The sequence below is a fragment of the Hermetia illucens genome, chromosome 2 (assembly GCF_905115235.1).
Source record: "Hermetia illucens chromosome 2, iHerIll2.2.curated.20191125, whole genome shotgun sequence".
Taxonomy (NCBI): domain Eukaryota; kingdom Metazoa; phylum Arthropoda; class Insecta; order Diptera; family Stratiomyidae; genus Hermetia; species Hermetia illucens.
Window position 1 is genome coordinate 116,714,521 of NC_051850.1, and position 24,318 is coordinate 116,738,838.

General features: G+C 42.2%; 1 protein-coding gene across 2 annotated transcripts in view; it reads left to right on the forward strand.

Annotated features, from left to right (window-relative positions):
- LOC119649241 (hemicentin-1-like) overlaps positions 1-24,318 on the forward strand; it is a 101,391-nt gene that overhangs the window by 38,398 nt on the left and 38,675 nt on the right. Inside the window, exons 12-23 of one of the 2 annotated variants that reach the window (XM_038051306.1) lie at positions 2,075-2,240; positions 2,299-2,414; positions 2,508-2,668; positions 11,308-11,458; positions 11,519-11,734; positions 11,786-12,082; positions 12,152-12,323; positions 12,399-12,510; positions 12,569-12,717; positions 12,776-12,870; positions 23,915-24,009; positions 24,067-24,244. In XM_038051306.1, coding sequence (XP_037907234.1) covers positions 2,075-2,240; positions 2,299-2,414; positions 2,508-2,668; positions 11,308-11,458; positions 11,519-11,734; positions 11,786-12,082; positions 12,152-12,323; positions 12,399-12,510; positions 12,569-12,717; positions 12,776-12,870; positions 23,915-24,009; positions 24,067-24,244 — 1,908 coding nt within the window. The remainder of the gene's footprint in view (positions 1-2,074; positions 2,241-2,298; positions 2,415-2,507; positions 2,669-11,307; positions 11,459-11,518; positions 11,735-11,785; positions 12,083-12,151; positions 12,324-12,398; positions 12,511-12,568; positions 12,718-12,775; positions 12,871-23,914; positions 24,010-24,066; positions 24,245-24,318) is intronic. The other variant, XM_038051307.1, reaches the window with a different exon arrangement.

The following is a 24,318-nucleotide window of genomic DNA, read 5'->3' on the forward strand; positions in this document are numbered from 1 at the left end:
TTATGCCACTCTTTCCGTAGGTAGGCAATTTCAGCCGTCTGCCAGTACATATAGGGGTTGCCAATGCTGCCAGCTTTCGTGTTGCTTCCACATGCTGCTCCCATATGTTCAGATTTTGGACAAAACAGCTAAAGCAAATCTGATACTGTCAAAGTGTTGATCGACATATAGCTCAGTGTCGCCACAGGCGAAAACAACGTTTCTTTCGAAAATAAGTTAAGTGCATTAATGAAGCTAAGATGAGAGCGATAACCCGGCTAAGATGAGGGCGATACTACTGATAACAATAGTCACTACAACTCACCTCGATATTCAAATAGCCCATCATCGCCACAAATGTAAATTCACGAGGGGATTCGTAAGATTAGACTGTATTTAGTTGCTCACAGGAAGCCTCCTTCACTTCTGAATTGAAAATCTCCGTTAGTGCGCAATGCCTTATGATTGAGATATCTCGTTCTGCGCCGAAATTTCACTATCAGTATTCTCTCCGCAACCTGCCTCCAGGTAAAGAGGGCATGCCTGGCGGTTACCGTAAACGTTATGACGATGCCGGATTTGCGTCCTGTATCACTAGGCTTTTCAGAGTTCAAAAGTAAAGTAGAGCAAGAGGGAGAGGAATGCTCTCCAGAGTTTCATCATCCCAGTTCATTTGGGCCCAGAATGTCTAGCTTATATTACCGGAACTTTTACCCAAGTTGGAGCAAACGAACGCGGCTAAGAGTCCTAGTCAGTCTTATCAATTTGGTATGATACCAAATTCTCAAATGAATGTATATAATTTTACCTTGGCCAGGCTATTATAGGCGGCCTTGAAGTTGTTCCATCACTTGCCGATTTACCTGGAATGGCATGGGTTGATGATGTTTTAAGGGTATGGGGCTACCTTGTAGACGGTACTCAGCGACGTGGTACCTCTATAATTGCTGCACTGCGTGATATCTTCCTTTTTATGTATGGGTCATGGTTCGTTGCCCATCGTCAGGCATTAATTCGCTGTTCCACACCTTGACCTTCAGAGTATGAACAGCTTGATTTAGTTGGTAGCCTTCATATTTAAGCACTTCGGCTGGCAGAATTCCATCTAATCCTACTTATATGATGATGCTTCATCTCCACGACCTCTGTTACCTGCACTTATTACAGCATCCATTTTCCTTTGTATCTATTACGAATGAATCAGTTATGGATGGCTTCAGTGTTCACTCTCACCTGATTGCCAACGATAATCTTTCGAAATTTGCCACGCGCACACAGAGTACATAGCCGTTTGCGTATGCTTTCAAAGCCGATAGCAGCAGGTTTCGTTTTTTGTCTGGCTGAGAAACGTACTCCGAGCATATTGGTTACCGGGTGGCCACTGAAATATATGTGTTTGTAGTGGCTTATCCAGGAAACCGATCCCTGTCAAGCGCATTTCTCATCAATCGCTGTTGCGTCAGCCTTTTGTTGGATAGAATATCGGCCAGCTGCTTGGCAGCTTCTTTTCTTTACGGGGAGCGCACCTTCCATGGGCAAATATGCAAATAGTTCATCCGTTGTCGTTGTCGGGTTCGTCATTGTGTGGTCAATTCACTCCGATGCTCCTTTTATGGCTACGTGACTTTATTTTTCGAAATGGGTTGCCAGCCTTACCCAAACATCAATCTGGGGGACTAGTTGGTACAATTTGTCCCGTTTTTAGGCGCGGGATACTCGCCATCATCCTCCTCTGTCTGCAAGTTTTCATTAAGAAAGAATTCAAAGGGTCACCATGTAGAGGTGGACACAGAGTTTGGTAGTAGAGCTGTTGGTGTTGGTTCAGCAGCCGGGCCGGTTCACCATCAACTTTTCGCCCTGAGACCTACACTACCCTTTGAAGGCATTATTAGGTTCGATGAATACAATTGAATGCCAACCGGTACGGTTGCATATCCTTTCTTCAAGCCACCTCAAATACAAGTTTTTTCTATTGGAATTTGGTGTAAAGCAGCGATGGATCCCTCCATTCATTATCTGGTCTTTCCTCCCTGAAGACTATATCATTTAATTAACATAACATATATTGCATCCAATTGCAACATTATATTTTCAGATGGCCTAAAACCGAAAGTTCGAATGGATAGGGTTGAGGTGTCTGTAAGTGAAGACGAAGGTGTTGAACTCACTTGTGAAGTAGTTTCAGCAAAGCCAGTTAAGGTTAGTTGGAAATTCAACGACGAACTAGTAACCCCTAAAGATGAGAGCCTACAGATAACAAGGTATTTCTGTAGTACAGTTGTTTATTAATGGCTTACAGGTATAACCAAAACTTTCCAGCGTTGGAGACATGCACTTTTTGAAGATCCCTAGAGCAGAACTGGAACATGCTGGCGATTACACTTGTGCAGCAGAAAATTTTAACGGTACAGATGACGGGAAGGTTCTTCTTCGAGGTTAGTACCTAACACTTTTAAAACCTAAAGTCATAAGTAAAGGTGATTGTAATAATACTATACCTGTATATCTTTATGTGATAATGTTTGCAGTGAGAGAATTACCGCTTGATATTAGAATGGCAGAACCTAATATGGAAGTGTTGGAAGACACAAAATACGAAATTGAATGCATTGTTTCCCCTGCTAAGCGTAAACTTAACTTAAAATGGTTGTTCGGCGACAGAGTATTGCACAATTCAGATGAATTCCAGGTAAGCGGTAACGCAGCACTTTATATGCATGAGCCCTGATAGATATTTGTCGCTTTGTATGTAGTAACCTGCGTGTAACTTTTCGTTTATGTGATTGTTCTGTGAAAGTTTATGGTTAAGCCTTCGCCTTTGATGATAGAGGAACAGGTGTTTGAATGTTTGTGCCCACTTGTGTTATGCAGGATAGGAGAGTGGCGCAACAGCCAAGTGGGGACTGAGCCCATATTCAGACAAATAAGTTGGCTCCTACTGATTATTCAATTAGCAGTATGACACGAAATGGTTGTTGGAAGTACCTGGTTTGCGTGGAAAGCGGTCCACAAACATACGTGGGCCTCTCCAGACGGGACCATTTGCAATCAAAATTGACCACATGTTGATCGGACGCCGCCACCTACCTCTCACTCTCGATGAATGTCAGAGCATACGGGGTGCCAATATATCATTATCTCGTTGGCATACACATACAATCCCCTCTGACAATCAGGTGAGAGTGAATACTGAAGCCATTCACACTTATAAAGGGGAAATGGATGCCGCAATAATCGCAGTCAACAGAGATTCTGGAGATGAAGCATCAACAAATGATCTTCGGAATCACCTGAAGAACGTTATCATAAATACAGCCACAGACATACTTGGCCCCAGCCGCAAAAGCATTCGAAACGGCTGGTTCAACGATGAATTTAAGCTTGCAACGGAACGCAAGAATGCGTACCGAGTAATGTTGCATTCTCATGGAACGCGGGCACGCGCGGAGACTTATTACGAATTCTGTTGAGCAAAGTAGTGACTTCACAGACGGAAAACGGAAGCCTGGGTTAGCCAACGGGTCTGTGAACTAGAAACGTACAGGGAACAACCGCACCAGACACGGAAGTTTTACCAACAATATAGCAGTATGAAACTTTATACACCTCGACGCTCATCCCGCAGAGACAAAGAGGCAAATCTGATTTCCAACAGAGGGGGCAGAAATTCTCCGCTATCTTGCTAGGGCCGATAGCTCCATACGCCCAGAACATCATTGGCCCATACTAAAGAGGATTCACTCTAGACAAATCAGCCACAGATCAAATTTTCTCTCTGCGGCAAGCGATGGAAAAACTGTTATGAATATGGACATCAGTTGCACCATCTTTTCGTCGACTTTAAAGCCCCCTATGATAACATAGCCAGGGTAAAACCATACACGGCCATAAGAGAATTCGGTATCCCGACGAAATTGATAAGACTGACTAGGCTGACCATGACCAATGTGCGAGGCCAGATAAAAGCAGCAGGACCACTCTAAAGACCATTGGACATCAACAACGGTCTACGACAAGGGGATGCCCTCTTTAACCCGGCCCTGCAAAAGTGATCCGTAATGCTGAGGTAAATGTGAGGAGTAGCATCCAGTAGTTGGGTGGATGTAAACCCAACAACTGGCCTATGCTGACGATATCGACATCATGGGAAGAACCACCCGAGACGTGCAAACTGCCTTTATCCAGATCGAAACGGGAAGAATAAAGATAGAAGACTACAACTTTGAGACCGTTGATAATTTTTTCCTATCTAGAGTCAAAAATTACAGCCGATAATAGCTACGGCGATGAAATTCGCGCACAATTGTTTTCAGCCAACAGAGCTTATTTCAGCTTACAAAAACTGTTTCGCTCGAAACGTCTCACCATAGGGTCACAGTTCTTACCGTACAAGACAATGATCTTACCAGTCCTCATGTATTCCTCGGAGATTTGGGTTCTTAGCAAGAAAAATTGTAGAAACTTTTGGCCGCGTTTGAGGGAAGATTCTTCCGAAGAATTTTTGACCCATAGCCTACATAACGACGAAATCTTTGAGCGATACTATGACCATCAGGTTGTGATAAAATTCGACTCAACAGGTTGCGATGGGCGGGTCATTTAATCCGTATAGACAAGTATGATCCTGCCCGAAAATTCTATAAGGGCAATATCTATGGTAGAAAAAGAAGACTGGGGAGACCCTGTCTGAGATGGAGCGAAGGCGTAGGCCATGACGCCAGACAGCTTTTAGGAATATCGAATTGGTGGACTTCGGCACAAAATTGGGATGTCTGGAGTTCTTTATTAAGGCAGGCCTAGATCGGATACCGGTCGTTGCGCAGTTGATGATGATGATGAAAATTGGACCTGCTTTCCATCGTGGTGCTAGCGATGTAAAGCCTGTAAATAGACTCCTCCTCTATCGAGTGGTTGCTCTACTTAGCCCTCTAGCAATTAGTTCAATCTTGGGGAGTAGATAACTTCGGTTGAAGCGCCTCCACTGCATTTAATATCAGAATGAGAAGTACTGATCGATACCTGACACCATTTGATACCCCACACGAATAAATTTGTTGAAAAGAGATTTTACACTGCATGTGTGGGAACTCCCCTTAAGATACGCATGGGAATGATAACTACATAGTGAGCTACAACCTAACTTTGACGAAATGGTGCACTGGTCAGACTCATTAAGGGGACCGCTTACAATAAAAGGTGAAATAAATCAATTTTTTTTAGCTTAAAACGCCCACTTGTAACTAAAGAGCCGGAACCTTCCAGGAAACCTCACATTTTTTTACTCAAAATAGTTCTAAAAATAGTTACATGGTGCACTAATTCTGAAGTCGACCAAATTCTAGGAAATATGGAGCTCACGTAGTATATGCGCGATCAGCTCTCCTGGAAGCTGGACGCTTCTGGTATGAAAGGTTTTGTGTATTTCCCTTATAAAAACGTTTGAGTTGACATTTATCCCATTAGTACGTATTACGTGCTACACATTACGTACTATGCATAAATTATGTGAAAATATCCACTATCCCGTGATACTGACATACAAGTCTGGAATTTGCACAGAAGCCACAAAACTTTGACCCATTATAACTTTGTAAATAATAGTGCGATTTCTACCAAACTTGGTAGGTATATTGCTGGATTCTGATTCTAGGATGTACTTAAGTGGAGTTTTTCAGTCGATTACTAAAAAACACAGTTCCCACCTTGCCACAATATTTCTACCAACCACAGAAATGAAAAGTGTGTGTGACAGATAGACAGACAGACATCGAAGGAATTTTAATAAGGTTTCGTTTTAAATACAAAACCTTAAAGCAGAAAAACTAACGGATGCTCTTATTAAAAAATAAAGAAGTATTACCGCCTTATTATAATGAGAAACAGTGACTCTGGTGAGGGTGCGCAGAAAAATGTAGTGCCAACGTATTGGAATATGGTCTCAACTGATGAGAAACCGAAAGATGAAAATTGCCCCGCAGAAGAAGGCAGCTGGTGTAAATTTCGGGTTACAGAGAGCTGTGAACTTGAATTCACCTACCCACCTCCTTTGGATGCAACAGTTGCTAAATATATTTTCCCGATATTTGAAGATCTTGCAAGAAAAGATTTACTTGATAGATGCTTGGGCCAACACATACAGAATGCAAGCGAAAACTTCCACGCGACGATTTCGCGACTGGCAGCACTGCGGCCGTAAAGTAATCTAAATTTTTAAAAAAGGTTATTTGTCAGTCCTAAGAAGTATGTCAAGTAGGGTCATCACTACTGGGCCAGTTTGCCGCGGAATAGCTTCAAAAAATGATGAAAATCGGGCGAAAAGCCAGCAACGCCGCAGCTGACTATTTTGGCAGCCAGCATCAAAACTCATAACACAATAACAATAACAAAGCAATGAACTGTTTGAGGAAGAGAAGGCACTTTTGCATGGATCAGGGATAATAGATTAACCAAAAAGTTAAGGTAAATAAAAGAAAGCAAAACTGTTTATCAACTATTGTCCATGTACAAAACTTTAAATGGGTCTTTTTCAAAAAGATGTTTTTCAAATTGACGTGTACGATTACTCAAAAACTGCTGAGTTGATCTATATTATTTTGAAATTAAGGATTATTTAATTACCTTCTATTCGATCCAAAACAGGGACTCAAAACATTATTGTCAAAAAAAGTTTTTAACGGAAAAAAAAAAACACGAAAATATTCCACAAAAAATCTATTTTTTGCTGGAACAGGGATTTTTTTATTTGTTTTATTAAATTCAGGATTTTTTTAGTTCAAATGGAAGCTATACTCATAAACATGGCAAACATTTTTATTTTTATAATTCAGACGATTCTAACATATAGATAACATCCTGTGCGCCGTAGAGGAAGAATTTTTAAAGGCATCGGCATTCAATTATTAAGGGGGATCCGCGGAATCGAATTTTTTTTTGGAATCAATTATATCTAGATATAGTGCAGAATATATGGGTAAAGTGATTTTTTGATATTCGGAGCCATTCGGAAATTATAGTGTTAAACACGTGATAAGTCTCATGCTAGATTTATGTCGATCGCCGTAATAAAGCACGCATTTATCGGTCCGAATGACGTTCGAATGACTTCGCTAAAAAGACAAGAATTGAAGCCAAGACCGTACAGCGGATTAATGGTCAGTTAAGGTTTTATGGCTCAAAATCGCATTCTACTTTTTAAATGCGTTTTTTTCAAAACTGCATATTGAAAATCGGCTGCCACCGTAGCTCAAAATCTATCCAACGAAATTCTTTAAAATTTTCGCGACTTATTCAGAATATATTTCTACGGTTCGCAAACTAGGATAATTGCGATTCATTCAGTAGTTTTTTTATTCATTGAAAAAGCCGTAAAAAATCACCAAAATTCAAAAAAAAAGTTTAACAAGGCACCAAAAATTTAGTTTTTAGTATTTTTTAATAATCCTAGTTTGCGGACTGTAGTTAAATCTCTACGTTAAAATGCCGTTTACTTTTTCTCTAAGATGATCGCAACGCCCTCTAGCGTGGTAGCAGAAAAACACATTTTTTGGAGATGAGTGTATAAATTGCTCTGTATTTCAATAAATAACTATGCGATCGGGCTGGAAAAATTACTATGCACGCTCAAGTAAATCTATGGTAAAATATTCGTATTTCTATCTTTCTCCAGTTCTTCACAAAAAATTTCTAAGAATGGAATTCAATTAAAATGATAATTTGTGTAATCCTTTTAATGTACATAATGAACGGTAATGAAGGCGGTCCCCTTAACAGGGCGTAGTGATGATGATTGCCGCTTCTAACTCCCACTATATATTAACCTTCATAGTTTTTCCTCTGAAGTACCTTTTGACCACCTAAATCTTACATCATCATCAACGGCGCAACAACCGGTATCCGGTTTAGGCCTGCCTTAATAAGCAACTCCAGACATCCCGGTTTTGCGCCGAAGTCCACCAATTCGATGTCCCTAAAAGTTGTCTGGCGTCCTGACCTACGCCATCGCTCCATCTTAGGCAGGGTCTGCCTCGTCTTCTTTTTCTACCATAGATATTGCCTTTATAGACTTTCCGGGTGGGATCATCCTCATCCATACGGATTAAGTGACCCGCCCACCGTAACCTATTGAGCCGGATTTTATCCACAACCGGACGGTCATAGTATCATTCATAGATTTCGTCATTGTGTAGGCTACGGAATCGTCCATCCTCATGTAGAGGGCCAAAAATTCTTTGGAGGATTCTTCTCTCGAACGCGGCCAAGAGTTCGCAATTTGTCTTGCTAAGAACCCAAGTTTCCGAGGAATACATGAGGACTGGCAGGATCATAGTCTTGTACAGTAAGAGCTTTGACCCTATGGTGAGACGTTTCGAGCGGAAGAGTCTTTGTAACCTGAAATAGGCTGTGTTGGCTGACAACAACCGTGCGCGGATTTCATCATCGTAGTTGTTATCGGTTGTGATTTTCGACCCTAGATAGGAGAAATTGTAAACGGTCTCAAAGTTGTATTCTCCTATCCTTATTCTTCTTGGTGTTTGGCTAGTCCGGTTTGATGTCGTTGGTTGATTCGTTTCCGGTGCTGACGTTGCCACCATATATTTTTGTCTTGCTTTCCTTGATGTGCAGCCCAAGATCTCGCGCCGCCTGCTCGATCTGGATGAAGGCAGTTTGTAAGTCTCGGGTGGTTCTTCCCATGAGGTCGATATCGTCAGCATAGGCCAGTAGTTGGGTGGACTTAAAGAGGATCGTACCTCTTGCATTTATCTCAGCATCACGGATCACTTTCTCGAGGGCCAGGTTAAAGAGAACGCATGATAGGGCATCCCCTTGTCGTAGACCGTTGTTGATGTCGAATGATCTTGAGAGTGATCCTGCTGCTTTTATCTGGCCTCGCACATTGGTCAGGGTCAGCCTGTCAGTCTTATTAATTTCGTCGGGATACCGAATTCTCACATGGCCGTGTTCAGTTTTACCCTGGCCATGCTATCACAGGCGGCTTTAAAGTCGATAAACAGATGGTGCAACTGTTGTCCATATTCCAACAGTTTTTCCATCGCTTGCCGCAGAGAGAAAATCTGATCTAATGCTGACTTGTCTGGAGTGAAGCCTCTTTGGTATGGGCCAATGATGTTCTGGGCGTATGGAGCTATCCGGCCTAGGAAGATAGTGGAGAATATCTTATAGATGGTACTCAGCAACGTGATACCTCTATAATTGCTGCACTGTGTGATATCTCCCTTTTTATGTATGAGACAGATAATTCTTCGTTGCCAATCGTCAAGCATTGATTCGCTGTCCCACACCTTGAGCATGAGATGATGAACCACTTGGTGTAACTGGTCCCGTCCATATTTAACCAATTCGGCTGTAATTCCATCGGCTCCTGGCGACTTATGATTTTTTAGCCTATCAATTGCACGGCCTGTTTCTCCTAAACTTGGTGGTGGCAGTATTTGTCCGTCGTCTTCAGTTGGTGGGACTTCCAACTCGCCGATGTTCTGGTTGTTCAGTAGCTCATCAAAGTACTCAACCCATCGCTGTAATATGCCCATTCTGTCGGAAATCAGATTTCCATCTTTGTCTCGGCAGGATGAGCATCGAGGTGTATAAGGCTTCATCCTGCTGACTTGTTGGTAAAACTTCCGCGCTTGGTGCGGTTGCTCCCTGTACTTTTCTAGTTCACAGACTTGTTGGTTCTCCCAGGCTTCCTTTTTCCGTCTGTGAAGTGGTTTCTCCGCTCGACGGAGTTCGTGATAAGTCTCTCCGCGTGCCCGCGTTCTTTGAGAATGCAACATTACTCGGTATGCGGCATTCTTCCGTTCCGTTGCTAGCTTACATTCATCGTGACACCAGCCGCTCCGACTCCTTTTGTGGCTGGGGCCAAGTATGTTTGTGGCCGTATCCATGATAACGTTCTTCAGGTGGTTGTGAAGATTATTAGTTGATGCTTCATCTCCAGGTCCTCTGGTGGCTGCGGTTATTGCGGCATCCATTTCCCTCTTATAGGTGTCGCGGAGGGTTGTGTTGTGGATGGCTTCAGTGTTCACTCTCACTTGATTGTCAGAGGGGATTCTAGGTGGTATTGTTATTCGAGCTCGGAGCACCATGCCAACGAGATAGTGATCCGAGTCTATATTGGCCCCCCTATATGTTCTGACATTCATCAAGGCTGAGAGGTAGCGGCGTTCGATCAACACGTGGTCAGTTTGGTTGAAAGTGGTCCCGTCTGGAGAGGCGCATGTATGCTTGTGGACCGCTTTCCCCGCAAACCAGGTACTTCCAACAACCATTTCGTGTGACCCTGCTAATTGAATAGTGCGCAGTCCGTTATCATTTGTTTTTTCTTGTAAGCTATGGGAGCCAATGTATCGCCTGAATACTGGCTCCTTCCCTACTTGGCTGTTACAATCCCCAAGTATGATTTTGATATCATATCTGGGACAGACTTCGAGGGTTCGTTCTACTGCTTCGTAGAAGGTATCCTTCTCCGACTCTGCAGTCTCCTCTGTAGGGGCGTGAACGTTTATGAGGCTTATATTTCTAAATTTGCCTCGCAAGCGCAGAGTGCATTGCCTTTCGCTTATGTTTTCAAAGCCGATAACAGCAGGTTTCATTTTTTGGCTAACTAAGAAATCTACTCCGAGCACATGGTTTACTGGATGACCGCTATAATATATGGTGTAGTGGCGCTTCTCCAGGAAACCGGTCCCTGTCCATCGCATCTCTTGCAACGCTGTTATATCAGCCCTATATTGGGACAGGGTGTCGGCCAGCTGCTCATCAGCTTCATGTCTGTACAGGGAGCGCACGTTCCATGAGAAAATGCGCAAATCGTTATTCCGTTGTCATTGCCGGGTCCGTCGTTTTAAAATCCGTCCTGTCCGAGGCTCCTGTTGTGGCTTCGTAGCAAGTTGTTTTCCGTGTGGGGTTGTCAGCCCTACGCAACCCCCAACCTGGAGGACCAGTTGGTACAATTTGTCCCGTTTTTAGGCGCGGGAGACTCGCCTTCATCCTTCTCCGTCTGCAGCTTTTCGTTAAGAAAGAGCTCCCAGCGGTCACCACGTGGAGGTGGAGATCTTACAAATCTATTTGAAGGCGCCGACGACGAAACGATGGAATTTGCAGAAATCTAGAAACCTACCACCATTGCTACACTTTTTCCAATTACAAATTGTGTTGCGAGCAACCTTTTACCAACATTTCTACTTTGACAAGAAGAATTAGAATAGCTGAGGTGTAGAGTTTTTGAACTATCTTTGCATTATTTTAAATTCTAAGACCTAGACAATTTCAAGTTCTAACTTCATCGATTTACCACTTGTCTTGTTCAAGATGGTAGGGCACAGCCTTCTCTTAAAACGGGTTAATAGACGTAATGCTGGTAACTACACATGTACGGGTGAATTTTATGGAAAGACGAAAAGCTCAACTGGATACTTGAATGTTTCGTTCAAACCTGAGATTATTGGACCAGTCAAAGAAAGTAAGAAAGAATACAAAGTTCGAAGCAAAAGGCTTACATTAACACAATATTCCTTTGAAGAACATATCGTCGAATTCGGAGCAAAGATCAATTTGAATTGCACTGCGATTGGCAATCCGGAACCGGAAATTACTTGGTTTCGAGAAGATGGATCAGAAGCTAACGGAACTATTGAAAAATTCAGTCCTAGTGATTACGGGAATCATATTTGCGAAGCCTTCAACGGGGTTGGTATCCCTGCCCTAAAGGTTGTTTTTGTTGATAGCAAAGCTGCAAGTAAGATTTCTAATCACTAAATTATAAATTATTACGGACACTTAATTTCAGAGAAACCTGAATTAATCCATTCCGACTACTATCATGAAGTCAGAACTGGGCAAAACCTTACTCTAAAATGCGGATGTGAACAATGTGGTCCAATTCTTTATAAATCGTGGTCGCGTGTAGCAACAGATAATCAAACCGAAATAACAGGTGTCGAGGGGGTTTTGGAAGAGGATACCAAAAACTACAATTTTGACCTGAAATTAGTGAATACGAAGTCTTCAGACACTAGCAGATACATGTGCACAATTGCAAACGAATATGGTATCGTCCGCGAGACGATGCGGGTAGAAGTTCTCGGTATAATATTTTATATTTATGATTATCATTTATCTTGGGAAGTAATCTAAACTATTTTAATTCTCGTAGAGGAACCAACTATAATCGAAATACTTCCGCATGGTGCAGAAAGCGTTACTAACGGCTTAGTGAAAGTGAAGCGGGGAAAGGAAGTTATGCTAACTTGCATGGTACTGGGCAGTCCGACACCGGTAGTGCGTTGGTACAAGAATGGAAGGAAAATACCACCTGCCTCTAATTTGTTAGTGTTCATTGTTCAAAATGTTCCGCAGTTAATTTTGGAACCTAAAACCATTTCTTTATTTATTTTCTGAAGCATGGAAAATACAATCAAATTCGAACCGGCAATTGAATACGATATTGGGAAATACACCTGCATGGCCACCAATAAACTAGGCTCCGCTTCCAAAGACGTGTCACTCCATGTAGTAAGTTAAACTTCCTCATGTCACTGATTTGTTCCTCATGATATTTTACCTGTTTTAGATACATTCTAATCTGCCGATGAAGACAATAATGATAACCGAGGAAGGACAAACTATCAGCTTGACCTGCGAAAGTCAGAACTTAGTTTTTAACGATCAGCCTTTAGACGTAGCCGACCGTCGTTTCCACTTGATCGAGAATAATGTGGTGTTAGTACATCTTTATACCATTGAAAGTGAAGCTCAAACCTGACGATCGATTTTTCAGTTTCGTTGCCGCATATCAGGACAGTGGGATTTATAAATGCATAACATACAATGAAGGTATAGAGACGGAAATCGAAACTGTTCTAATAGTCCAAGGTAAGATTAAGAACTTAAAGGAAATTAACACGAATCAAACGCAAAAAAAATTAAATCCATCAAAAAAATTATTAACATTAGCGTATATCCCGCGTTGCATAATTTTAGTAGACAGGTAAGATGGAGCGAATTCCGCCCCCCCCCCCCCGCCGTTAGCTTCCGGAGCACTAACCTGGAATTGTTGGGAACATTACGTAGATCGGGGAGTCTCATTTACTTTGACGACCCTCCCATGCATTTCCATCTTTTAAATCTTAAGAATATCTCTAGCTGCCTCCACGTTTGTAAGATTGCTCCAATCGTGGTGTATGCAAACACTTCATGAGGGAAGTGATGGTAGTAAGACATGTACCTTTTACAAAAGAATGAAACAGGCATCATCAACTACATTCTACTTTGTCATATTTTCTGGGGTATATATCATACATAGATCTATCCTTGACAGCATGGAGAACGACCAAAATAACTACGACTATCACACACACTATTACAAAATAACTTCTTAAATTTTTTTTATGTTGAATATACTCAACATTCAATTCGACGTGGTACTTTTGTGAAAATTGCGGTAATTATCAAATTTTCTAGTAGCGAAATAGTTTCTCATGAAACATGCTGAGTTGACAAGAAGTGCTGTTTTAATAGACAATGCAGCTAGACTGGTACAAGGTGTCTCAAAAGAAATTTTATATTTATTTAACTTACTGCATGAACGCAACGTATCCGAGGGGTGCAGGGGTTATGTCAATCGGTAGTCTGGCTCTTGGGAATTCAGTCGCTATGGAGCGTTTCTCGGGAGTAGACCGCGCGTTGTGCGTGCGAGAGTTTTACAAAAACGGCGATTCGGCCACTGTAGCGCGTAGAAAATTTTGCAGTATTCAAAGTTTTCGCCACTTAAATGATGCGCCAAGCATTCTTCTCGTTCGACATTGGGTTAAAAAGTTTGAAGAGATAACGCTGGATAAATCAAAATCCGGGCGACCTAGGTCATCAAGAACGGTAGAAAACGTGAAGAATTTTAATCAGTCTGTTCGTGACGACCCGAACCTTTCAATTAGGAAGCGTGCAAGTCCTTTAAATGTGCATAGATCATCATTATATCGCATTATGCACAAACACCTAAAGCTGCACCCCTACAAAATTCAATTTGTGCAAGAATTAAAGCCCCAAGATGCCAGTCACAGGCTTAATTTCGTAAATCAGGTGATTGAGCGATTTTCAACGTTTTCCAACATTTTGTTTTCGGATGAAGCCCATTTTGATCTTAATAATCTAAATAAGCGGAACTGCCGCTACTGGAGTGCAACGAATCCGAAACGCAAACATCAGAAACCCTTACATTGGCCTAAAGCGACCGTATGGGCTGCGATATTGGCGCGAAGAATTATCGGCCCTTACTTTTTTGAAGACGAAAGGGGGCGTGCAGTTACAGTGAATTCAGAGTGTTATGTCGAGATGTTAGACATCTTTTTGGTACTTGAACTGCAAAACTCTCCTGGTTATAACCAAAGTACATGGTTCCAACAGGACGGTGCAACTTCACATACGTTCAATATGTCTCTGCCACGTGTTCGTGAAATTTTCTCATGCAAATTGATCTCCCGGAGAAGTGACATAAATTGGCCTCCACGCAGTCCAGATTTAACCCCTCTGGACTTTTTCCTATGGGGTTATCTTAAATCTAAAGGTTACGCCAATAAATCAACTTCACTGGCGCATATATCCGTCACGAAATGTCAGCCATCCCTGAGTCCACCTGTCGAGACGTCATAAGTAATTTTACTGTTCCATTAAATGAGTGCCGAGAACGCGAGGGTCTACTTTTAGACGATATTATTTTTAAGAAATAAATCCCCAAAGAGTGTATTTTAATAATTAATTTAAGACACCTTGTATTTGAAACTGATACTGTGTGCGGAATGGTGTTTTCTGAAATTTGTCTGTCATGGAAACATTGTGATAACGTAAATCACATGGGTTCGCTTGCACTATTTAAGCGGTCACAATGTGTTTTTTCTTTAAACCATTTGTGGATTTTGTTGGCCTTTATAAAACAACAAAAAGGTGAAACAATTAGACGTAAAAACAAACGAAAAAATAATTGCCTAATTTGATGCAACTTATTAATATATTATGAATCTTTTTGCGTAACTGAAATGTCAGACTACTCGCTTTAGTGTGATATTGATATTTAATACTTGGGTTGCAGTAAATTCACACAGTAAAGACAACTTTGAGCTACTGCAACTTTGTTAGTAATAGTATTATTTTCATCAAACTTGGGGATAACATGGTTCATACTATAATCTATATTACTGCATATATAACTTTAGGATAAACCTAAGGGGGGTTTCTAGTTAAATTCCCTAAAATATAGTAATATACTATTATTAACTTAATTTAACAGATAACGATATCGGGCCTGGAGACAGGCAGCGTTGAGGTCCACCAATTCTATATCCGTAAAAGCTGTCTGGCGTCCCGACCTACACCATCGCTCCACCTTAGGCAGGCTCCGCGTCGTCCTCTTTTTCTACGGTAGATATTGCGCTTATAGACTTTCCGGGTGGGATCATCTTCATTCATACGAATTAAGTGACCCGCCCACCGTAACCTATCGAGCCCGATTTTATCCACAACGAGACGGTTATGGTATCGCTTATAGTTTCTGAGAATGGATCATCACTTTTGACCCCCGCACTCCCTGTCTTACCAGTAAATCTCAAAACTAAGACTGGCGTTTAAAGGTATTAATCGAGATCTTTCATATGATACCCAAAATGAATATTCTCGTTCAAGAAAGTTTTACACCTCCTGATTGCATGGACCCCCCTTAATCTTAACGTAGAAAGATGTAACTAATTGGATGTGTGCATTGCACTAAACGCTGGATGTATCCAGCTGGAATTTTTCTCCATTATTCGAGAAGACGTTCCATTACGCACTTTTTGTTCGAAATGAGACTTACGCGCTTTCAAACTTGGCAGAAAAGGACGCCACTCGCTGTATGTAAAAGCACCCACAGACCACGTGTTCTCACCAAATTTCGCCACGAGTGGTTCAGCAGTTTCCGAATAAATCGGGATAGGTGGACAGACGGCGGTTTGTGCGGTTTGTGTGCGGCATTAGTACAAATGCATCTATCTGAATTGGACACTACCCGCAAACTTCATTAGCACGCATATACTATATACCTACATACATACATGTCTGTTTGGAGTAATCAATATTCATATACAAATGACTAAAAAACTAAAACAAAATAATTCTTTCCGACCCCACCCATAAGAACTCATTTGGTTCTGGTATTGATGAATTGAAGAACGTTATCATTGATACGGCCACAAACATACCTGGCCCCAGCCGCAAAAAAAGTCGGAACAGCTGGTTTGACGATGAATGTGAGCTTGCAACGGAACGGAAGAATGCCGCATACCGAGTAATGTTGCATTCTCAAAGAACGCGGGCACGCGCGGAGACTAATCACGGACTCCGTCGAGCGGAGAAACCACTTCACAGACGGAAAAAGGAAGCCTGGGAGAACCGACAAGTTTGTTAACTAGAAAAGTACAGGGACCAACTGCACCAGGCGCGGAAGTTTTACCAACAAGTCAGCACGATAAACCTTTATACACCTCGATGCTCATCCTGCCGAGACAAAAATTGAAATCTGATTTCTGACAGAATGGGCATATTACAGCGATGGGTTGCGTACTTTGATGAACTACTGAACAACCAGAACATCGGCGAGTTAGAGGTCCCGCCAACTGAAGACGACGCACAAATACTACCACCACCAAGTATAGGAGAAACAGTCCGTGCAATTCATCCGCTTAAAAATTATAAGTCGCCAGGAGCCGATGGAATTACAGCCGCATTAGCTAAATATAAAGGCGACCAGTTACACCAAGTGGTTTATCAACTTGTGCTTAAGTGATGGGACAGCGAATCAATGCCTGACGACTCGCAAAGAGGCATTATCTGCCTCATACATAAAAAGGGGGTTACCACACAGTGCAGCAATTATAGAGGTATCACGTTGTTGAGTACCATATATAAGATATTCTCCTCTATCTTGCTAGGCTGGATAGTCCCATACGCTAAGAACACCATTGGCCCATACCAGAGAGGCTTCGCCCCAGGCAAATCAGTAACAGATCAGATTTTCTCTCTGTGGCAAGTGATGGAAAAACTGTTGGAATATGGACATCAGTTGCGCCTTCTTCTTGCGGATCGACTTTAAAGCCGCCTATGATAGCATGGCCAGGGTAAAACTGTACACCGCCATGAGAGAATTCGGTATCTCGACGAAATTAATAAGACTGACTAGGCTGACCCTGACCAATGTGCGAGGCCATATAAAAGCAACAGGATCACTCTCAAGACCGTTCGACATCAACAACGGTCTACGAAAAGGGGATTCCCTATCATGTGTTCTCTTTAACCTGGCCCTGGAGAAAGTGATCTGTGATGCTGAGCTAAATGCAAGAGGTACGATCCTCTTTAAGTGCGTCCGACTACCCCACCCAACGATATCGACATCATGGGAAGAATGACCCGAGACGTAAAAACTGCCTTCAGCCAGATCGAGCAGGCGGCGATTGGCGCGAGATCTTGGGCTGCACATCAATGAAGCCAAAACAATATATAGAATTGGTGTACCTCGACGCAAAACCGGGATATCTGGAGTTGCTTATTAAGGCAGGCCTAGATCGGCTACCGGTTTTTGCGCCGTTGATGATGATGATGATGATTGATGAATTAAAATGTGATAATGACGTCGTACAGGTGGCAGATTGCACGAAATTCACAAAAGATGCCGAAGTTTCACCCCCTATAGCTTTGTTAATAATAATTGGATTTTCTTCAAACTTGACCAGCTTGTGCATTATGTTACACCAATGCCAAATTTTATATTTCTGGGTTGAACATAAGGGGGGTTGCCAAGTAAATTTATAAAATGTGAAAATATACTATTATTAAGTTTATTTGTGCGGATATCGGAACCGGATGTATTTTGAGGCCTACATTTCGTAAAGATGCACTATTGTGATTTGTTTCAGATTTTTCGGTTGGATAGGTTCTGAGAGCGAGACCTGTTACACCTTTTTATGGTCATATTTTGAACCCCCACTCCTCTATTTTCCGCCCAATATCAAATATGGAATGAATGTTTCGAAAAGTACTAATTGAGCCCTTTAATTTGATACCCCACATGGCCACATTTTATTAAACAAATTTTAAGACCCTCCCTTAAACTTAACACAAAATGGCCCCACTCGCTGCATGTAAAGGGAATAACAGATCACATACTCTTACTAATTTTCGTGACAATCGGTCCAGCCGTTTCCGAATAAATCGGGTGTGACAGACAGACAGACGGACAGAAAGACATCGACTCGATTCTAATAAGGTTTCGTTTCACACGAAACCTTAAAAAGGCGGACAGGACATTCTGAAAACCGGCACCAATAGTTTACAGGGAGGAGAGCATACAGCAAATGTAGGAATGTCGCCCAGCGTTGCGAAGCCCAAAACGAATGAAAACGATGGATGGTCTAAAGTTACCAGCGAAAAAGCGGAAGCGAAAGCAAAGGTTCGAACTCGTCCAGAGGCGATCGTTATCTCCAGTAAGGGAAATCTGTCCTACGCGGGGATACCCCGAAAGGTCAGAGTTGATCCCGACCTAAAAGATCTGAGCCGAAATGTGAACAGAATCCGAAGAACCCAGAAAGGGGGTTTCATGTTCGAGTTGAAAAGATTCAGCGTAGGCAAAACTGATGACTCTCGCACTCAAGTGAAAGATTCACTTGAGGAGAATGCCGCAATGCATCCCCAAAAACATGAGATCTACATACAATGTAAGGATCTCGATGAAGTGAAAGGAGAAATTTGTGCTGCTGTGAAAGAGCAATTCAAGTTGGGTCTACGAAAAGCCTATGGCGGTACTCAGACGGCCACAATTCGACTACCAGCGGAAGCAGCGCAGATATTATTGGCAGCCGGAAAAGTTCGGATTGGATGGGTAGTCGGCCGTCTAAGAGAATAAACTTCACTTAAAAGGTGTTTTAAATGACTCATGTTTGGGCACTTCACAAAGGTATGCACCAGCAGCATCAATCGATCCGATCGATGAAGAAGGTGTGGAGAGAAACGCCATATTGCTAGGGAGTGAAATAGGGACCCCGAATGTATATCGTTCGAAGTAAAAGAGGGACAGGATAAGCGGCAAATTGTCATATAATAAACCCCAACGATTTACTTGAGCAGATCACGTTCGAATCTGAGATGGAAATCACCATCAAAAGTGAACTATATAATAAAAACCGTCACGGTGGCATATGGGTCACAGATTCGACTGGTAGATTAGTGATATGGATTTGCAGTCGACAGGCCATACAATGTGGTGCAAGTTACGCAGTGGCTTTGTATATGCAAAGATAAGTGGTATATATATATACAGCTGCTACACCCCACCAAGCCTGACGATGGTTGAATTAAAGGAAATGCTTGATAATCTTGTTCTCGACGCAAGGGGACAAAGTCCAAAGGTGATTGTTGGTGATTTGAATGCTTGGGGAATTGAGTGCGGTCGCAGAGAATCAAATGCCAGAGGCGCAGTTTATTAGAAGCTTTTGGACAGATGGAGATAATTTTGGCTAACGAAGGTGCTGTAAACACTTTTTTGAAAGGGGGTCAGGTTCGGTCGTAGAGCTCACCTTTGTCAGCTCTACGCCGGTGTGTGGTATGTTCTGGTGCGTCAGCGAACGCTACACCCACTGCGATCACCGGGCAATCTTCTTTGAGGTGTGTGTCTAGCCACAGGACAAAAACGCATCGTGCCCGAAATCGAAAAAGATTTCAGGCTGTTCTGCAGAAGCTCTGGATAGCAGACCTTTATAGAGGTTTGGTTAGATCAACCTGATAAAACACGCCCCTATGGAAAGAGCCGTCCATATGGCAATGCATCGTCAAAGCATGTGACTCGTGCATGCCTAGAAGGTGCTCATTCACCAGCAGAAGACCAAATTTTTAGCCGGCTAGTAGCTTCGATCAGCCTGCCACGAAGTCAGAATAGCGGCTCAGAGGGCGGTAGAAACAGTCGATTGGGAGCGAAAAGAGTGCGCCTATAAGGCAGCCCGCAAAACCTTCAAGCTAGCTATCCAGCGAAGCAAGAGGACGTAAACCCGTGGGGGAGTGCTTATAAAATTGTGATCGGACGGTTGAAAGGCCGTTCATCTCCGCAGATCACTTGCCCTACCCTCTTGCTGAAAATCATCCAAGGGTTATTCCCCCAGCAAGAGGAGGGGAGCACGTACCGAATAAGGCCTTTAAACTTGCCGTGAAATCCAGACCGGACATGTCCGCTGAGTTGTTCGAAGCATGCATATCCGAGGGGATATTTCCAGCGGTATGGAAACGGCATAAGTTGGTTCTTCTGCGTATGCCTGGTACATTTCCAGGTGAACCATTCTCATAAAGACCCATATGTCTTTTGGACACTGTGGGGAAAATGTTAGAGCGGGTAATCTATAACAGATTACTCCTCTGGTTGTTGGCGCAAAGCATCTCGAAGATGGTGAGTTATATTCAAGCGAGGCAATCAGTGCTGTTAAAAGTTCGCTAGAGAGCTCTGGTCTGACACTTGCGGAGGAAAAAACAGAAGTGGTAACATTGGAATAAACGTTGAATTACAACTGGGACTCCACTCTGGAACACAAAAGTTTAGATGTGAAAATAGAGTATGTTGTATAGAAGCAATAGCTTTCTAAATGCAAAAGCTGTGCTCCGCTCCCCCTAAATTTTGCTGTTTAACTCAATTCTTGAATTTTCACATACACATTGTACTAACATGTTCTAAACAAATAAATTTCCGTTTGATCGTGATAAAACTTTGTTATCATCATTTCATCCTATTTACGCAAGTAGCAGTTTCGGGCCTGGAAATGTTAACTATCAAAATGAAAAAAAAAACACTGAATTTCGCGAAATTCATTCAGTTTTTATGACAGTTAAACGATAGGAGAGCTTACATATTGGTTTCAGTAAGATTCTGGCAGATATCCTTGCAGCAGCATTACTAATTTTAGAGGGGACTCCTTCTAAGGCATCATGGTATCCTTATGAACCATTTCTTTCAAATACCCTTACAGAAAGTGATCCAGTGGATCTAAATCGGACGGTTTTGAAGGGCGTTGCACCGGCCTATAACAGTCTTTCCACCATTAACGAGATGTTTAGTTAAGAAAGGATCTGACGCCCCTTCTGGTAAGTGGTTCATTTTGTAATAAATCGAGCGGAATATCTGGCAGAAAAAGATTTATACTCTTAACCAGTCAATCGGTTTAGGAGAATATAAGATCCTGTAGATTGGTCTCAAAATAATTCCCTCATTCCGCAAATGCACCAACTTTTAAATTCCATCGCTTTTCATAATGTGCTTGACGATTCAATAATTAATTAAAAGTCCCTTCTTGGGTAAAACGACCTTCGTCAATAAATAAAATATTTTTAGTCAAGTACCGATTTTTCTAAATCACTCTTACACCCAATTACGAAAGAGTGGCTTGGATAAATTTTTATGTATTTTATGGTTGGAATTCCTTGAGAATTATCATCATCATCAACTGCGCAACAACCGGTATCCGGTCTAGGCCTGCCTTAATAAGGAACTCCACACATCCTGGTTGTGCGCCGAGGTCCACCAATTCAATATCCCTAAAAGCTGTTTCGCGTCCTGACCTACGCCATCGCTCCATCTTAGGCAGGCTCTGCCTCGCCTTCTTTTTCTACCATAGAAATTGCCCTTATAGATTTTCCGGGTGGGATCATCCTCATCCATACGGATTAAATGACCCGCCTACCGTAACCTATTGAGCCGGATTTTATCCACAACCGGACGGTTATGGTATCGCTCATAAATTTCGTCATTGTGTAGGCTACGGAATCGTCCATCCTCATGTAGAGGGCCAAAAATTCTTCGGAAGATTCTTCTCTCGAACGCGGCCAAGAGTTCGCAATTTATTTTGCTAAGAACCCAAGTTTTTGATGATTATATGAGGACTGGTGGGATCATTGTCTTGTACAGTAAGAGCTTTGACCCTATGGTGAGAGCGGAACAGTTTTTGTAAGCTGAAATAGGCTCTGTTGGCTGACAACAACCGTGCACGGATTTCATCACCGTAGCTGTTATCGGTTGTGATTTTCGACCCTAGATAGAAGAAATTATCAACGGTCTCAAAGTTGTATTCTACTATCCTTATTCTTCCTGTTTCACCAGTGCGGTGTGATGTTGCTGGTTGGTTGGTCTTCGGTGCTGACGTTGCCAGCATATATTTTGTCTTGTCTTCGTTGATATGCAGCCCAAGATCTCGTGCCGCCTGTTCGATCTGGATGAATGCAGTTTGTACGTCTCGGACGGTTCTTCCCATCATGTCAATATCGTCAGCATAGGCCAGTAGTTGGGTGGACTTAAAGGGGATCGTACCTCTTGCATTTACATCAGCATCACGGATCACTTTCTCCAGGACCAGGTTAAAGAGAACGCATGATAGGGCATCCCCTTGTCGTAGACCGTTGTTGATGTCGAATGGTCTTGAGAGTGATCCTGCTGCTTTTATCTGGCCTCGCACATTGGTCAGAATCATCCTGGTCAGTCTTATTAATTTCGTCGGGATACCAAATTATCTCATGGCTGTGTGCAGTTTTACCCTGACTATGCTATCATAGGCGGCTTTAAAGTCGATGAATAGATGGTGCAACTATTGTCCATATTCCAACAGGTTTTCCATCGCTGCCGCAGAGAGAAAATCTGCTCTGTTGCTGATTTACCTGGAGTGAAGCCTCTTTGGTATGGGCCAATGATATTCTGGGCATATGGGGCTATCCGGCCTAGCAAGATAGCGGAGAATGTCTTATAGATGCTACTCAGCAACGTGATACCTCTGTGATTGCTGCACTGTGTGATATCTTCCTTTTTATGCATGAGACAGATAATGCCTCGTTGCCAATTGTCAGGTATTGATTCGCTGTCCCATACCTTGAGCATAAGTTGATGAACCACTTGGTGTAACTGGTCGCCTCGATATTTAACCAATTCGGCTGTAATTCCATCGGTTCTTCGCGACTTATGATTTTTTAGCCGATGAATTGCACGGACTGTTTCTCTATGGATTTAATGCTGGTAGCGCCATCTATGTGTTAGCATACTAACTTTTCAATCCAACTGTCAGTTTTAATAACTGCAGCTGTCTCAGAACTCGATTGTCAAGCATGGGGATATGTTCACATTTTAGATTCCTTTTAACTAGTAAGATTGTGGTCGTCCTGGATATTTTTAAATCCAGTAAAATTTACAATATGACACTCGCGGAGGTGGATCTTTTTTAATGCAGATGAGTTCTGATTTCAAGGTATCGCTCAATTCTTGGGATGTGGCACGCTTGATGTGGGAGATCAGTTAGATATAATTAAATTAAAATTCAAAAAATAATAAAGTATTTGATGGTAGCGTGCAATAGCCAATGCAGAGTATATTTAGGGTAATATTTCGGAATCGATTTTTATTTTTTTCCTGCTGTCGATATGCAAATCGCTAAAGCCATTGAAGCTAACAATATGCGTCTTCTAGAGTAGTTTTTACCTGGTATAATCTCTCCTACTTTGACCTCTAATCCACCCGAAATTTCCTCCCGCTTGAGTTTGGATTTGGGTTTCTTGGTCGCAAGTCCCTATTGTGGCTTGACCGCTTGACTTCCCTACTTCTTCCTTCATGGACGTAGTCCTTTGGTTTCCATTAATGCGAAGATGTGGCTTTGCCTGATGGACTAGTTTGTGCGCGGTATTAGCCATTTGTTTTCCACCAGTATCGGAGTTAGGTTCGTCAGTATAGTATTAATGAGGTTCGGTTGTCGTTTACGATTATATTGGATAGGTCCCAACTAAATGATTTCGTGGAACTCCCTTCGATTCCCCGTACGTAAATAAGACCTTCTTCCATTATAAAAGGATATTGATCAATTTTAAAATTATTTTATGAAATTAGCTGCTCCTCTGATATTCCCAAGTGAAGACGACAACGTTCGTATCCGCAGGAACGGAGAAGCAGTACTAAAATGTGGTACTCGCGGAAATCCTCTGGTATGAATATTAAGTTGGAAACTAAACTTTCATTGTTCATTGATTTCAAATTTTTAGCCAAAATTATATTGGACCGTGAACCGTCAAAGGGTAAAGAATTCAGACAATTTCGAAGTCTTGAAGGGTGGTGACTTATTGATCAAGAATGCGCAAGAGAAAAACAGCGGGTATTACATCTGCCATGCCTCCAACAAAGTGGGACATGCTGAACGAGGAGTTAATGTGACCGTAACAGGTAATAGCGGGAAATATATGGACTTCGATATTTCATGTTATTTAAAAACAGTTTCTTTATAACCTCTTTTTGGC